Source organism: Phocoena sinus, chromosome 17 (assembly GCF_008692025.1).
Source record: "Phocoena sinus isolate mPhoSin1 chromosome 17, mPhoSin1.pri, whole genome shotgun sequence".
In the NCBI taxonomy this organism is placed as follows: domain Eukaryota; kingdom Metazoa; phylum Chordata; class Mammalia; order Artiodactyla; family Phocoenidae; genus Phocoena; species Phocoena sinus.
In genome coordinates this window covers 27,972,807-27,991,107 of record NC_045779.1, presented here as the reverse complement: position 1 = coordinate 27,991,107, position 18,301 = coordinate 27,972,807, and the positions used below count along the sequence as shown (strand labels likewise).

Sequence of the window (18,301 nt, the reverse complement as noted above, 5' to 3'; positions counted from 1 at the left end):
TACTAGCAAACAGAATCCAAAAGCATTTTAAAGGGATCATACACCATGATCAAGTGGGATTTATTCCAGGAATTCAAGGATACTTCAATATATGCAAATCAATCAACGTGATACAACCTATTAACAAATTGAAGGAGAAAAACCATATAATCATCTCATTAGATGCAGAGAAAGCTTTCAACAAAATTCAACACCCATTTATTATAAAAACCCTGCAGAAAGTAGGCATAGAGGGAACTTTCCTCAACATAATAAAGGCCATATATGACAAACCCACAGCCAACATCATCCTCAATGGTGAAAAACTGAAACCATTTCCACTAAGATCAGGAACAAGACAAGGTTGCCCACTCTCCCCACTATTATTCAACATAGCTTTGGAAGTTTTTGCCACAGCAATCAAAGATGAAAAATACATAAAAGGAATTGAAATCGGAAAAGAAGAAGTAAAGCTGTCACTGTTTGCAGATGACATGATACTATACATAGAGAATCCAAAGATGATACCAGAAAACTTCAAGAGCTAATCAGTGAATTTGGTAAAGGAGCAGGACACAAAATTATTGCACAGAAATCTCTGGCATTCCTATACACTAATGATGAAATATCGGAAAGTGAAATTAAGAAAACACTCCCATTTACCATTGCAACAAAAAGAATAAAATATCTAGGAATAAACATACCTAAGGAGACAAAAGACCTGTATGCAGAAAATTATAAGACCCTGATGAAATAAAGTAAAGGTGATACAAATAAATGGAGAGATATACCATGTTCTTGGATTGGAAGAATCAACATTGTGAAAATGACTCTACTACCCAAAGCAGTCTACAGATTCAATGCAATACCTCTCAAATTACCAATGGCATTTTTCACAGAGTTAGAACAAAAAATTTCAAAATTTGTATGGAAACACATAAGACCCCGAATAGCAAAAGCAATCTTGAGAACGAAAAATGGAGCTGGAGGAATCAGACTCCCTGACTTCAGAGTATAGTACAAAGCTACAGTAATCAAGACAGTATGGTACTGGCACAAAAACAGAATTGTAGATCAATGGATCAGGGTAGAAAACCCAGAGATAAACCCACGCACATACGGTCACCTTATCTTTGATAAAGGAGGCAAAATATACAGTCGAGAAAAGACAGCCTCTTCAATAAGTGGTGCTGGGAAAACTGGACAGATACATGTAAAAGTATGACATTAGAACACTCCCTAACACCATATACAAAAATAAACTCAAAATGGATTAAAGGCCTCAATGTAAGGCCGGATACTCTCAAACTCTTAGAAGAAAATTTAGGCAGAACACTATATGACATAAATCACAGCAAGATCCTTTTTGACCCACCTCCTAGAGAAATGGAAATAAAAACAGAAATAAACAAATGGGACCTAATGAATCGTAAAAGCTTTTGCACAGCATAAGAAGCCATAAACAAGACCAAGAGACAACCCTTAGAATGGGAGAAAATATTTGCAAATGAAGCAACTGGCAAAGGATTAATCTTCAAGATTTACAAGCAGCTCATGCAACTCAATAACAAAAAATCAAACAACCCAATCCAAAAATGGGCAGAAGACCTAGATAGACATTTCTCCAAAGAAGATATACAGATTGCCAACAAACACATGAAAGAATGCTCAACACCATTAATCATTAGAGAAACGCAAATCAAAACTACAATGAGATATCACCTCACACCAGTCAGAATGGCCATCATCCAAAAATCTAGAAACAATAAATGCTGGAGAGGGTGTATAGAAAAGGGAGCACTCTTACACTGTTGGTGGGAATGTAAATTGATACAGCCACTATGGAGAACAGTATGGAGGTTCCTTAAAAAACTAAAAATAGAATTACCATACCACTCAGCAACCTCACTACTGGGCATATACCCTGAGAAAATCATAATTCAAAAAGAGTCATGTACCAAAATGTTCATTGCAGCTCTATTTACAATAGCCTGGACATGGAAGCAACCTAAGTATTCATCATCAGATGAATAGATTAACAAGATATGGCCCATATATACAATGGAATATTACTCAGCCAGAAAAAGAAACGAAATTGAGATATTTGTAGTGAGGTGAATGGACCTAGAGTCTGTCACACAGAGTGAAGTAAGTCAGAAAGAGAAAAACAAATACCGTATGCTAACACATATATATGGAATCTAAGAAAAAAAAAATGGTCATGAAGAACTTAGGGGTAAGATGGGAATAAAGACACAGACCTCTTAGAGAATGGACTTGAGGACATGGGGAGGCAGAAGGGTAAGCTGTGACATAGTGAGAGAGTGGCATCGACATATACATACTACCAAATGTAAAGTAGATAGCTAGTGGGAAGCAGCCGCATAGCACAGGGAGATCAGCTCAGTGCTTTGTGACCACCTAGAGGGGTGGGATAGGGAGGGTGGGAGGGAGGGAGACTCAAGAGGGAAGAGATATGGGAACATATGTATATGTATAACTGATTCACTTTATTATAAAACAGAAACTAACACACCGTTGTAAAACAATTATACTCCAATAAAAACGTTTAAAAAAAAAAAGAAAAAAAGAAAAATACATGGAGGAGAGGTAGACAGAGAGAGAGAGAGAGAAATTAATAAGTATTCCCACAGGCAGAATCAGTTGCAGGCTGGAGTCTGTAAAAGTAAAGTAAATGATTAAGGATGCTGGGCTGACTGATATGTATTTCCATATAAAGTCAATTTGTATCAAGGGTGTTATCAGTCAGCCTGTACATCTCTGCTCCCAAACTGACAACTATGGTCCCGTTATGGTCAATCAGACCATCCCGATTCTATTCATGAAGACATGATTTCATGGAGGAATATATAATGTAACAAATTATCAATCCATACCTGTTATAGAATTCATATAAAGAACTTGAGAGAAAAAAATGACTGGAGAAATTGCAGATCTCAGAGCAGAATTCCCAACAAGCATCAATAACAGAGAAATCAGGGACTGAATTTAATCGTGTGCTCTAGGAAGGACAGCAGTCTGTGTCTTTCTGTCCACTCCTTAAGAAGTCTTATAACAATTCTATAAAACTATAAATTTATTTTTTTCTCATTGTAAGATTTTTAAAGAGAGAAAGAATCTTAACATATCAAGAATACAAGGATATTTATAAGATGGTAAATCAAAAAATATTCTTGTTCGGATAATATCTTTCTGACCTCTGGATGACCGCTGTTTGATTGTCTTGCAGTTAAAGATTGAATGCCTTGCCTACTACAAAGTGTAATGAATTTTATGCATTCTTACAATTGTCATTTAAAAAAAAATTGCATGAGTCACTTAAAAGTGTGGATAGTGTTTCTTAAAAGTTAATAAATACGTTTTATATCTCAATTTAGTTATACATAAAATATACGATTCCACTTAATTCTATTGGCCTGGCCAAAACGTTCGTTCGGGTTTTTCCATAACATCTTATGGAAAAACCTGAAAGAACGTTTTGGCCTACTCAGTATGTTTTACTCTACCCGTCCTGATGCTTCTTCTTTCCAATTCTCTTTTTTTTTTTTTTAATTGAAGTATATTTCATTTACGATGGTGTGTTAGTTTCAGGTATACAGCAAAGTGATTCAGTTATACATATATACACATCTGGTCTTTTTCAGATTATTTTCCATTATAGGTTATTACAAGATACTGAATATAGTTCCCTGTGCTATACAGTAGGCCCTTGTTGCTTATCTATTTTTTTATATAGTAGTGTGTATCTGTTAATACCAATCTCACATTTTTTCATTAATTCAACATTGCCTCCTTTGTGGTCCTCCAATATCCCAATTACCCCAGGGACTCTGCACATGCTGTTTCTGCCTCAACTATCCAGGAAGCAGAGTTTGCTCCTTCATTTCCTTTGGGTGTCTGATCAACTGTCACCTTAATCACCTTGGTTTTTCCTGACTGACTATTGTATAGAAAATAATAATTTTCTACCTCACCTTCCAAAAGTCCCTTTCCCTTTTTTGCTCTATTCTTTTCCATAGTACTTAGCATCACATGGAGTAATATATATTTATTTGTGTGTCATCTTCCCTTCTCCAATAGAATTTTGTTTTGTTCATTGCTACAACCATAGCACTAGAGCAGTGTCTGAAGGTAATATAACAGGTGATCAATAAATATTTATTTAATTATTAAACATTATTAGTCTGTGATGGATTGTTATGAGTGAAGCATTTCTTTATGCTCTGAGAATGCTTCAAGAAAGAATAAAAGGTACCTCACATAAAAAAAAATCTTAGATTAGTGGAATACACAATTTTCAATGTATATGACAGAATATAGAAAGTGTAAATAAAATTACAATTTATCATCTGAAAAAAAGAACAAAAAGATAAGTTTGACTTGGAAACTGGGGGAACCTTTAAGAAGGAGATGACATTTGAGTGACACCTCTACCAGAGATGATTTCTATACATGAAGATGCAAGTGAAGGCCACCCATCAACAGGAAGATGTATGGGCAAAGACATGGAGATGAGAGAGTATGAATGTTTGGGATAATGAAGTAGCCCAATAAAGGTTAGAACATAGTATCAGGAAGGAAATATGCAGTGAGTGACAATGATATAAATGTCTGTGTTACAAGGTCGTGGTTGTATTTCATTTTCTAGTTCAGCAATTCCCAATATTTGAGAATATGAGAACATCTTTTTTAAACATTGAAACACAATGAGATCCCTGTGTGATATAGTTGTTAAAAATAAAATATAAAACATATGACATTAAAAGCTATTAAAATTTACTATGACCTTTTAAATATATTAGTCTTCATTAGAACCAAAAAATAGTATATGAGTATATAGGTATGTGTACATGATATACATATGGGGGATATATGTATTTTTTCATCATTGTACAGGCAGTGATTAATATTCATATGTATTCTAGGACCTCTTACAGTAAATCCATAGTCACATGGATCTGAAGCACATGAGCCCGGAGCCACAGTTTAGGCAATGAGAACTTGTCACACGTCTTCGAGTAGGAGTCTTACTTGATGAGGCCTATGTTGTGAAAGCACTGAGGGTTAGAGATGGAAGACACCTTAGAAACTGTCTTCTCTGCACTGTCTGCTGAAGGTATAGAAGAAGAAATTGCAATCCACAGAGATAACAGACCTTGGCTGAGATTACAAGCAGAGAACTGTGACTAGTATTCAGATTTCTGAAGTGATCTCATCACATATTTCCATAATAAGATAGATAAAATCACCCAAACATATCATTAGCAATCAAAAATGAATATCTGTTCCTAGTTAGTAATAAGATAAAATGTTACCTACCTAAAATTAGATATACACAGTTTTCTCTGCTGTGGTACATGGATTGTAGTATTTTTCAAATTCTCTATCTAATATCACATGGATCCTACTCTAGTTTTTCTCTTAAGTCTGTATTTCAAAACATATTCATCTTTAAGAATTTATCTCCATGTCTCTTTTAAAAACAAAAAAATGTTTTCTCAAGGTCATCTGGAATTTCAGCAAAGGAGATTACAGGTGTACCTTGTTTTATACATAATAAGGATTTTTGAAAATTAAACATAAGCTGCACACTTCAATAAATAGATTGATTCAATATGTATAAAAATTCAGTATTTAAATGCTAACAGAAAAATTTATACTGGTGATGATTTCCACCCCAACCTAATTTGTAAAAATAGGCTTACATATATTAGAGTTCCTTAAAGTGGTTTCTACCTGCCTGGCTCTGGTGAAATCAACATCTGACACATGGAAACATTTTTTATTACCACTCGACCAATTCTGTATCTAACTGAAAGTCCTTATGCAGTTATGCATAGGTAAGATCTGCTATCTTAATGAACATTGAAGCGATTTCTTTTCTATAACAATTGCTCCATCAAAAGCAAGTTAAAGGGTACTCTTCCTTTTCTCTCCTTCTCCTCTACAGGGAATTATACATAACTAATCTAGACATGAGTGAGGAATGGATTTCAAAGTCTCCCAGGAATTTCCAAAGACTTAGTGACATTTACACTTTAAAATGTCTTTTATAGGTATCTTTGCTCTCCTGCTTCTTTTCAAATCCCTGGCATAATCATATGCACCTTTCCTATTCCTCCTTTCGGAGCCTCTAAAAGAAAGTTGCATTATTTTTAGTAAAGGACATTATATTAAATTTTTAGGGAATGAGAACATTAGAAAGTTTATTTATGTACTTTTCCAGTTTTTAAAAAAAATCATAAGAACATTTTCCTTCTTTCCCACATTGAAATTTGTTAAGTGTGCAATTATTGCTTTAATTGGATTACAATTACCTCTATGTTAGTTTATGCTTTTTACATGATCAAAAACACATAAAAGATATGACTGAAATGGAAATGCACTGTATTTTGGTGATGGGATAATTCAGATATTTTTATATATCCATTAGATAGCAAACAATTGTATTACATTCTGCTTTTGCAAATATTGTTAGTATAAGAAAGAAATTCATTTAAGGATTCTATTTGCTTTTATTGTTAAGCTTTCTATGTACCTTAACTTTATTATATTCTTGCTGTCCAATATTTTATGATTAGAATATAGAAACAGTTAATACAATGTAATACAGCTAACTGATACAATTAAACGTAAGTAACACATTAGTTTTTTTTTAAACTAAATCATTCAGTACACCCTACTGTGTTCATCCTGTATAATTATACATCTTCTGACTTGTCTCATGTAATTCACAATTTCTTCCTGCTGCTTAATCGCAGCCTTCAGCAAGCACATTTTAGGGGAAGAAACTCAGTAAAATTTTTCTGAGGATCTTTTATTTGTCATGTGTATTAAGGCAATGATTACTCCCATGGAAAAAAATGAGGGGGTGTACAAAAGATACAGGAGTAAAAGTGCAAGATGGTTTTCAAGTACATGCATAATTTAGATTCATTCTTGTGGGAGGAAATCACAAGGGAATTAATCAGCAATATATTTGTAGATTTTATACCAATCATTTTTATAAGAAAAAAGTAGCAATTATTATATGTTGTTTCTCAATCACAAGAAAGAAATGGCATCAAAAGGCAATCAGGCATAGAAAATCAAACTGGCAGTCCTGTCCCTCAGAGCTTTCTGTGATGCATAAAACTTCTTGGAACAAGAGAAATATTAGTGTTCAGGTCTTCAGTGAAAAATTGACCAAAATGAAGTCATTCTCAAAAAAAAATCACATATCTATCATATTTTGGTCTTTTGATGGAGTAATTGTTGCTGATAGTCTTGCTATGTTTTAAAATATTTGATAACATCTAAAGACATCACAGGAATAATGAAAAAGTGCAGACTTTGACTATAGAACAAGTTGTAGTTACCTGTCTAAGATGGCAAATAGAGTCAGTGACAGGACACACTGGGCTAAATATGGTAATAATTACTTTAGACAATGGAAAAGATAAAGTGATAAAGAGTTGGGCTTACTGGAGAGAGATGTGATTGGAAAGCTTTCCATGACAGGCATATTGCTTTACCATAAAACACAGTTTTATTATAAGATTCTTTGATTTTTAGCTAAATCCTAATGGCTTTCAGTTCCTAATCATCTTTGTTCTGGACTTTAGGCCAGGGTGATTTTGCTGCTCCTTTTCAGTCAGAATCAGTCCCTTTAGGTTAGATTACAGATGACTCCTTTTAACCCTTTAAAATGATGCCTGTAGTGAAGTATGACAAATATGCTCTGGTCCAAGAAGTTTGGCAATGAGTATCTCGTTAAATATTCAGCTTGTCATTCACAATTAACTCTATCCCCTCCATTCAGAGTTATGATTGAAATTGGATGAATAAATATAAGTTTTTTTAAAAAAAAAAACGGAGAGAGAGAGAACTATCCAATTATCATGCCTGTATGAAGGATGCTGAGCTAGACTGAAATTGCATTTGATCTGTTTCTCTGTTGATTTTGTAAACCTTTCCAAAGGTTTCCATAGTAACAAGTGAATTAGCCCCTTTCCCCCCAACATCTTTCAAGCATGTAACAGGGATAAAGGTTAGGGTGAAAAAAGCTACAATATCTTTTCTACTCCCAGGATATATCTGAAGTCATGATTAGTCTTTTAAGAAATCAAGTATGTTTCTCTCACCACAGTCATATGAAAAAGTTGGGTCAGAATTTACTTACATCTCTGATGTCTGCGTTTGCTCCTGTACATGGTCATTCTGAAAAAATCCGACTTTCTAAGAAGTAATTGCTTTGACCACGGAGACAAAGAGAGGGTTGTGCTCCTGCTTTGCAGTAAGACTGTTGCTCACTGACAGAAGGTAACCAGCAATCACACAGTGAAAGCCAGGGTAATACCATTCTCATAAAATTACAGGGGAGATGTTACAGCCTGTAACTACTCTATCTAATGCAAATCTTCTAGAGCAAATTGTATTTCCTTCACCTCCCCCCAACTGATATCAGTTAAGTTCTCTAATAAAATCTCCACTATTAAAGTGCTGTGCTCAAAATAATGTTCAATTAAGAATAGATTCATATAATTAGCAAGAATAGTAAAACTGAAAATCTAAATATGAAATATAAGAACCCCAGTTATTTATTTACATAAATTAAAAACTATCCTTTGAATTCTCATGTCTTTTAGCCACTCTGGAATGTTTAGATTTGTATTTTATTTTGAAACTACTAAATTCTTTCCTTCTTTGAGCTCCCGATGCACTTCGTAGTTTCAATTATTAAAGCAATTATCACTTTTAGGTTTGTCTAATTCTCTAAACAGACTGCTTCTCAGGAAAAGTGTGAATTACGTGTTTTCACGTTATATCCCCAGGCCTAGTACAGAGGAACACACAACAGGGTCTCAGGTTTAGTGAGTACCTACTCTGTGCTACACATTCTGCCCCCTCCAGGAGGAAGCCTTTCATAAAGCTTTCTCCCGCCTTCACGCCACCACCTCTCCTCGTTTTAGTCCTCAGATCTCTATTTTCACAGTATTTTGGGCACAGTATTTTGGGTATTTTAAGGACAATGTCCTTACCTGAACATTGTCATCTCAACTGGACACAGAAGAAGCTTTGTCTTTGTATGTCTTGTACTCTCTGCTCTGAAAGCAATGCCTGGCACACAGCAGAAACTCAGGAATACTACCTCTCTCAAACCCTCCACAAGAGTACGTGCTTTCAAATCTCCTTGTGTGCTCATTAAGGTGTCTGAAATGCAGTTTTTATTTAAAATACAGAAGGATTTATACACTAGTGAAGAATTTCTATGTGATATGACTTGATTATGCATAAATCTTCATCTTCCAGCCAAAACCAGAAAACGTCTTCAACTGTCAAAATTCTTTTTTAGTGTTAGCAAACTCAGGCTACTTACTAATAGGAAGAGATATCATTTCCACAGTTCTTCTTAATAGAAGGATTATTTCAGTGTCATGAATACTTTTACACTTAAGTAATTACTACAGTTCATGTTCACAGATACCAAGAACAGCATTTTAACAAGTTTTTGGCAGTATTCCTCTCTAGTTTCCTTGACTTTGGACTAAAAAGCTGCACTGTTTAATAAGATGCTCCGTCAAAGATCACTACGGGTATTTCTTACTATAAGGCACAGTCAGTATCTGTATAAATCTACATACAATCTGAAACACTAGGAGGATTTTCCTTGTGTTTTCAACAATAGTGAGATGAAAATATTTCAAAAAGAAATTAGGCTTTTTCTGAATGACATATAATGTAACTTATGTTCCACAACCTTACTTGCTTAATTTTTCTCTGTAGCACATTGTGATCACCTAACATAATCTGTATTCACTTGTTTGTTTTCCGCCTGTCTGTCTCTGCCTATTAGAACATAAGCCTCCAGAGGACAGGGCTTCCTCTTCCTCAGAGAGTAGATCAGTACTTGGCACAAAGTAGGGTCTCAGCAAATATTTGCTGAATAAGTGACTTTTTATGAACAAATTTAAATGATAAAAACAATATGATCACAGATTATTTTTCAATGAATTAGTACAATAACAAAATTCATGCTTATTGACTAAAATTACTTTCTTACTTAATGCAAATACTTGTCATTTCACACCTATCTTTTGCCCCCAAGATGAGTCTGAATGAGTTCACTGATTTAGATGAAATTGCTTATATTCAGAGATGTGAAGATATATTTTTAAATTTACTGGAACAAAGTCACAATGAACAAGCAAGTTCTCTTTTATAAAAATTACTCATTCCATAAGACCAACAAACATAAAACCTATTACAGTCAAACAAATTAAAACAAAGTTTGTCTGACATATGTGTTATATATAATTTTGATATGAATAACCATGTCATTAATGATTATTAGGTAGAAATAGCCTAATTACATGACACAAATACTATTAATTTTAACAATATTACATGGTACAATCAAATTTGTAGTTTTTCTCTTTTACATTGTTAGTTCTTCATTATCTATAATTAACATCAATCTGAACATTCTTCGCAAAGACCATGTGACAATTTAATTTCATCCACATATACAACAACCTCTCACCCAGCCTCACTCATCATCACACATACACAGATGCATGTTAAAACAAATATCCTGGGGCTTCCCTGGTGGTGCAGTGGTTGAGAGTCCTCTTGCTGATGCAGGGGACACTGGTTCGTGCCCTGGTCTGGGAAGATCCCACATGCAGCGGAGCATCTAGGCCCATGAGCCATGGTCACTGAGCCTGCACATCTGGAGCCTGTGCTCCGCAATGGGAGAGGCCACAGCAGTGAGAGGCCCGTGTACCGGAAAAAAAAAAAAAAGAAACCCCCCAAAAAATAACCCCCCCAAAACCCTAAAATATATCCTGACTCATAGTCATCAATGTTTGGCACACCTTGTACCAAAGCTGACTTTCTTAGGCTCTATATAGGGATTTTTACTCTCATCAACTCCTTCCTACATTACTTTTCTCACCTCAGGGTATAGAAAGCATCCACTCTTGAATCTTATATCTCAGGTCAGTGGATTAAATCCTGTTTTAAACCATCAAAATTGGGGACCTCAAATATACCTAATGAATTAAGGCCAAATTCATGAGTACCATGTTGCAGTACAGGTAGGAAGATGAGAGAGAGGCAGGGGCAGTGGCTGAGTGAGAGGAGGGGCTTTAGTAAAAGCAGAACCTGGGCAACTTTCAGCCAAAATCATGAAGAGGAAGAATGTAGACATAATAAGGCACAAAATGTCAGTGAAAAGAAGACGGGTGCCAGCATATCATTCTTTTTTTCCAACCGTCTTAAAAAATACAGACTGAATAGAAGTGTTTTGTCTTCAAAATCAGATTTATACCTGTAATGTCAGAGGTCAAAAGAAGCATTGCTTGCTTTATAAAATATCTCCATATCTACTCCCGCACAATATGATTTCCTTTAATGGAAGGAAGGAAGGAAGAAAGGAAGGAAGGAAGGAAGAAAGGAAGGCAGGAAGGGAGGAAGGAAGGAAGAGGGAAAGAAAGAAAGGAAGGAAAAGAGGGGCTCCCCTGGTGACGCAGTGGTTGAGAGTCCGCCTGCCAATGTAGGGGACATGGGTTCGTGCCCTGGTCCGGGAAGATCCCACATGCCGCGGAGTGGCTGGGCCCGTGAGCCATGGCCGCTGAGCCTGTGCGTCCGGAGCCTGTTCTCTGCAACGGGAGAGGCCATAACAGTCAGAGGCCCGTGTACCGCAAAAAAAAAAAAAAAAAAAAAAAAAAGAAAGGAAAAGAGGAAGAAGCAAGCCTCTGTGTGTGTGTGTGTGTGTGTGTGTGTGTGTGCGCGCGCACGTGTGTGAACGAGAGAGAGACAGAAAGAGAACTACTCTGTGCTATGTGTCAATCACTGGGCTAGTTATATACTGTATCACTAATCTTCATAATCTTCACAACAATCCTGTTACTTAGCTATCTTTACCTCCAATTTAGAAATGAGTAAACTTTAGCCAAATGAGGACAAGTACAGGTAACATTCAGGGACACTGCATGACTTACATAGCTGGGTTGACAGCATTTAATTGGGGACTAGACCAAAATTATTTTAGGACCAAGTTAGGGGGTGATGCATTTGGCAGCTGCTGGAGAAGAGTTAAATAAAAGGGTCACTAGTAATGTACTGAAATCAACAGAGTGACATTTGCCCAAACTCATCACAGGAAGTGAACACTGTGGTTTAATAAGAGCTAACATTCATTTAGGGAGTTCATATTAGGTGCCAGATTCTCTTCTAAGAGTTTTATATGCATTACTCATTGGATACTGAAAACAATTCTATGATGGATTTATTATTATTATTATATTATTATTGTTACTATTATTATTACTATCATCATCATCCTCATTTTATGTTTCAGTAAAATGAGGCTGAGAGCAAAGTGTTCAGAATAAAGTCTCACAGAGAGCAAGAGGGTGTGCCCTGCTTTGAACTGTCTGGCCTTTCTCCAGAGCCCGTGCACTATAACATGTCATGTAAGGTCAAAGGGATACTTTTGGCAGCTATTTAGGCAGCGGGGGATGAGGACCCACAAGGGACATGTTTCCATGACAACGAGTGATGTTAAACTAACTTCTAAGCGGGGTGGATACAATTAACTGCAGAGTTTTGGCTGCTGGCAGGGACAGTCAAGTTCAGAAACACAGCGGACTGCTTGGGACAAGAGAAGTCTGCTCACCTCGCAGCAGTGGTGACTTCCCTTTCCCAGACATGTCACCTTCCCTGCCTCTCCTCCCCACGCCCAGCCCTCATCCTTTCCTCCAAATAAAACACCAAAAGAACATTTAGAGAATGCCAAGAGTATCAAATTTTTAGCCCATCCAGAGTTCTAACATCCTTATCTGGTTTAAAAATTACAATATGTGTTGATTTGGATAAAACTTCTAAGAATTTCATCAAGACATAGTATGTAGACCATATAGAAGTATTTAACTTGAACTGCATGATATCTATATTTCAGAAAATTACTAGAATAATAAAATGTTAAAATTTTTCAGTGTAATAAAATTATTTTTTCAGTGTAACAAAATTATGCTGCCAAAATTCCTCATTTACAGATGTCTACTCCACAACAGACAGCTCTTACAAGTTTGTTGGATGGAAAACTGAAGGGAACTGTGGGGCATGACCTCAAGGGCCTTGACCCCCATACTTCCAGCAGGAACCGGAGTCCAGATTCCCTAGGAGTCAGCCCACAGCTTTTTCCTCTGAACACACTAGCTCTGAAATTACAGCCTTAAGTGATATCTCTACACTCCTTCGGTCAATTTTTCTCCAGTTTGGACAGAAATTTAACCTTTCTCTTATGTCATTCTTATCACTCAACAGCACGAGGTACAGATGTGGACCTTCTTTATCCTTCCCTCGCTACCATGCCAGCTGTCCCCGTGGAAACGCTGCCCCTTCTCCTCTCAGATACGAACTCTGCTTTTTTTTTAAATTTTTTAATTTACTTTATTGGAGTATAGTTGGTTTACAATGATGGGTTAGTTTCTGGTGCACAGCAAAATGATTCAACTATACATATGAACACACATATATGTATTCTTTTTCATATTCTTTTCTATTATGGTTTATTACAGGATACTGAAGATAGTTCCCAGTGCTATACAGTAGGACCTTGCTGTTTATCCATTTTATACATAATAGTTTGCATCTGCTAATGCCAAACTCCCAATCCATCCCTCCCCCACCACTCCCTTGGCAACCAGAAGTCTGTTCTCTATGTCTGTGAGTGTGTTTCTGTTTCATGGATAAGTTCATTTATGTACTATTTCAGATTCCATGAACTCTGCTCTCTTTTTTGAAACATCTCCTTGCTGGTGAAGTCCCTATAACTCCTTGACAGAAGTTCTTTCCTCAGGATCTTTCAGGGATAACATCCAAATAATTTTCATCCCCAGCACAATCACTGATCCATCTTTTCAACAATTTAAGCCAGTATATCTACATCTTTTGTACATGTCTATATTAAGTGATTCGCTCTCTTGCCTAATGCCTCTGAAACTGGACCCTTGTCTATTTGTCCAAAGTCAAGTGCTCTCCTGTTAGTGGATAATCTAAAAATTGTTATTAATTAAAATATTGAGTGGCTATCATATAAAAATCTTATCATTTTACCTAGTACCTCATATTACTAATATATTCACCATTTGTCCTTTTTAAATCAAAGGAAACAAAACTTCTTAATGTTCGGTTCAAGTTTTCATTCAAAATATTGGTTTAAATGAGGAAAAAAAAATCCTGAATGATGCTTCTTTATACTTGACTGCTGTTGAAAGTGAAGCAATAAACAAACAAGTCAATTCTGTGTTCTTCGATTTGGTTCATTAAATTTTTTTATGTATCTGGAAAAGACTTTTCTAAGATTTTTTGTAAACTATAATTGGATTTTATTACTGTCTTTATTCATTTCTTTGGACTTTCTCCAATTCCTTATGCTCTAATATCAAATAAGTCTTTGAAATCATTAAATTTTTGAAATATGTAATACCAAGTATTAAATACAGTTAAATATTTCTCCTTTATAACTCACTTTAATGTGACTTTATTTTCACCAGATCTCCTTAGTGGTAATTATTTTTGAGCATTCTCACTTTTGCTTGCTACTCTTTTTTGTATGGTTCCCATTCCATTTTATCTCAGTTTCATCTTTCCTTTAGCCTAAATTTGATTACTCAGACTTAGCTTTATCTTCTTAATCATCTTATTTGCCCATTTATATTTGGATAAATTTGCATTGTCTCAAGTTGAATAGATTGAATACTATCTTTTTAATCATAACCTTTGGATAGGTCCAAATACCTAATGGTTACTAAAAAAAATTTTTTTTAAAGAAGACTAAAACATATACAATTAAATCAACCTTGAATTTCCTAGAGTATGAAATGAGTTATTTATGCCTGTGTAAATAGTTTACCTAACTTCAACATATTTTAATAAATGTTGTTAACAAATTATACATGAAAGATGTAGTAATCCTAGACCTAAAGAAACACAGTCTCTTTGAGATCATAGCCACATAAAAGGTACTAAAACTATAACGAATTACCTTGCAGACATAGGAACACAATAATATAGTTTATTGGATGTGAACATGATGTAGGGGAATTGCTGTACCATGTTCCCTGGAGGTGTTTTATTTATGAAAAACATATGTTCAGTAGTTCACAACTCTGTTTCAGAAACACGATCTCCACTGCATCCTGAGATGGAGAGACACTTATGAGTTTACAAGACATAATGATGAGAAAGTAAAATATCCTTAAAGTCATAAGAGTTTCCATAATTATGAAAATTATATATAGAATTTCACTATAACAAAATTTAAAAAATATGAAATATACTCTTATCTATCTATGTATCTATCACCTATCTACCTATCTATCTATGTATCTATCCATCTATCTATTCTTTCTATCTCTCTATCCACATACCCACCTACCTATCTTAAAAACCAGAGAGTTGTGAGTTGTAAAGCTACCTAGCAAAACAGTGTCTGGGGGTGCTTAAAGGATGTCATACTCTAGAGGCCAGAATGTAGCTGAAGATGCTTAAAAAAGCAGAGAAAATACAGGCAATGGTGGTGCCAGCCAATTGGTACCTGAAGCAGAGGAAGACAAAATGTAGCAATGCTCCATGGAGAAATAAAGTGCTCAAAGTCCTGTTGCACCACCTGTGGATTTCTTAGGACACTGCCTTTCTCTTTTTTCTGGCTGATTCTATCTCAGTCAGCTCCTTCCATCAAACTGGTCCAACTCTCTTCTTTTTAGTCTCTGAATTCAAGCATCTGGTCTTGTCTTTCTAGTCTATTGTTTTTCCTTCTTGCTGTCTTTTGCCTATATAAAACTATACTTTATTGTATACATGTATAGTGGAGTATAAGTAGGGGGTTATTTACCTCAAATTCTTATTGGTATTAAGCAAGGAATAAAAACATGATGTCAAAAAAGGCCGAACCAGGGGATTTATCACTTTACTGTATGATGCCTTGCATTTTCTGCTTTAATGAGTATACATTATTATGGTTAGGACCAAATATTAAAATTTCAATCACTACCCCAAGAGTCCACCAATATTAGTTTCATAATGTAAGCAAAGTAAGTACATGAGATACTTCAATTAAAAACTGTTCACTGGGGGGACCTTGAAGATGGCGGAAGAGTAAGACGCGGAGATCGCCTTCCTCCCCACGGATACACCAGAAATACATCCACACGTGGAACAACTCCTACAGAACTCCTACTGAAGGCTGGCAGAAGACCTCAGACCTCCCAAAAGGCAAGAAACTCCCCACGTAACTGGGTAGGGCAAAAGAAAAAACAGAGACAAAAGAATAAGGACGGCACCTGCACCAGTGGGAGGGAGCTGTGAAGGAGGAAAAGTTTCCACACACTAGGAAGCCCCTCCGCGGGCGGAGACTGCGGGAGGCAGAGGGGGGAGTTTCGGGACCGCGGAGTAGTGCACAGCGACGGGTGCGGAGGGCAAAGCGGGGAGATTCCTGCACAGACGATCGGTGCTGACCGGCACTCACCAGCCCGAGTGGCTTGTCTGCTCACCAGCCTGGGCGGGCGGGGCTGCGAGCTGAGGCTCGGGTTCTGGTTTTGGACGGAGCTCAGGGAGAGGACTGGGTTTGGCGGCTTGAACATAGCCTGAAGGGGTTAGTGCACCACGACTAGCCGGGAGGGAGTTCGGGGAAAAGCCTGCACCGGCCGAAGAGGCAAGAGACTTTTTCTTCCCTCTTTGTTTCCTGGTGCGCGAGGAGAGGGGTTTAAGAGCGCTGCTTAAAGGAACTCCAGAGACTGGCGCGAGCCGCGGCTAAAAGCGCGAACCCCAGAGACGGGCGCGAGCCGCGGCTGAGGGCGCGAGCCCCCGAGACGGGCGCGAGCCGCGGCTGAAAGCGCAAACCCCAGAGACGGGCGCGAGCCGCGGCTAAAACCGCGGACCCCAGAGACGGGCGGGAGACGCTAAGGCTGCTGCTGCCGCCACCAAGGGGCCTGTGTGCGAGCACAGGTCACTCTCCACACCCCTCTTCCGCGGAGCCTGTGCAGCCCGCCACTGCCAGGTTCCTGGGATCCAGGGACAACTTCCCCGGGAGTACGCACGGCGGGTCTCAGGCTGGTGCAACATCACGCCGGCCTCTGCCGCAACGTCACGCTGCCTCTGCAGCCGCAGGCCCGCCCTGCACGTAGTGCCCCTCCTACCCCCATCCCCCAACCCCCGGCCTGAGTGAGCCGGAGGCCCCGAATCAGCGGCTCCTTTAACCCCGTCCTGTCTGAGCGAAAAAACAGACGCCCTCCAGCGACCTACACGCAGAGGCAGGGCCAAATCCAAAGCTGAGCTCCTGTGAGCTGTGAGAACAAAGAAGAGAAAGGGAAATCTCTCCCAGCAGCCACAGAAGCAGCGGATTAAAGCTCCACAATCAACTTGATATACCCTGCATCTGTGGAATACCTGAATAGACAAGGAATGATCCCAAATTGAAGAGGTGGAATTTAGGAGCGAGATCTATGATTTTTTTCCCTTTTCCTCTTTTTGTGAATGTGTACGTGTATGCTTCTGTGTGAGATCCTGTCTGTATACTCTTGCTTCCACCATTTGTCCTAGGGCTCTATCCGTCCATGACTTTTTTTTAAAAATTCTTTTTCTTAATAATTAAGTTTAATTGTAATAACTTTATTATACTTTACCTTCGTTCTTTCTTTCTTTCCTTCCTTCCTTCCCTCCTTTAGACAACGAATCACCCCAAATTGAGGAGGTGGTCTCAGGGAGCAGGATTTATGATTTTTCCCCCTTTACCTCTTTTTGTGAAGGTGTATGTGTATGCTTCTGTGTAAGATTTTCTCTGTATAGCTTTGCTTCCAACATTTGTCCTAAGGTTCTATCCGTCCCTTTTTTTTTTTTTTTCTAAATATTTTTTAATTCAATAACTATATTATACTTTATTTTATTTTTACTGTATCATCTTTCTTTCTGTCTTTTTTCCTTCTTTCCCTCCTTCCTTCCTTCCTCCCTCCCTCCCTCCCTCCCTCCTTTCTTTCCTTCTTTGCTTCTTTCTTCCTTCCTTCCTTTCCTCCTTTCCTTCTTTCTTTACTCATACTTCTACTACTTCTCCCTACTTTTTCTCCCTTTTATTCTGAGCTGTGTGGATGAAAGGCTCTTGGTGCTCCATCCAGGAGTCAGGGCTCTGCCTCTGAGGTAGGAGAGCCAACTTCAGGACACTGGTCAACAAGAGACCTCCCAGCTCCACATAATATTAAACGGTGGAAATCTCCCAGAGACCTCCATCTTAACACCAGCACCCAGCTTCACTCAACGA

General features: G+C 37.5%; 1 protein-coding gene across 12 annotated transcripts in view; it reads right to left on the bottom strand.

The window, feature by feature from the left end:
- RALYL (RALY RNA binding protein like) overlaps positions 1 to 18,301 on the bottom strand; it is a 900,595-nt gene that overhangs the window by 311,919 nt on the left and 570,375 nt on the right. Inside the window, exon 1 of one of the 12 annotated variants that reach the window (XM_032610299.1) lies at positions 8,162 to 8,287. The exons of the other annotated variants lie outside the window; for them this stretch is intronic. Coding sequence (XP_032466190.1) covers positions 8,162 to 8,198 — 37 coding nt within the window. The 5' untranslated portion in view covers positions 8,199 to 8,287. Of the gene's footprint in view, positions 1 to 8,161; positions 8,288 to 18,301 lie in introns of those variants that run through there. 12 annotated transcript variants of the gene reach the window in all.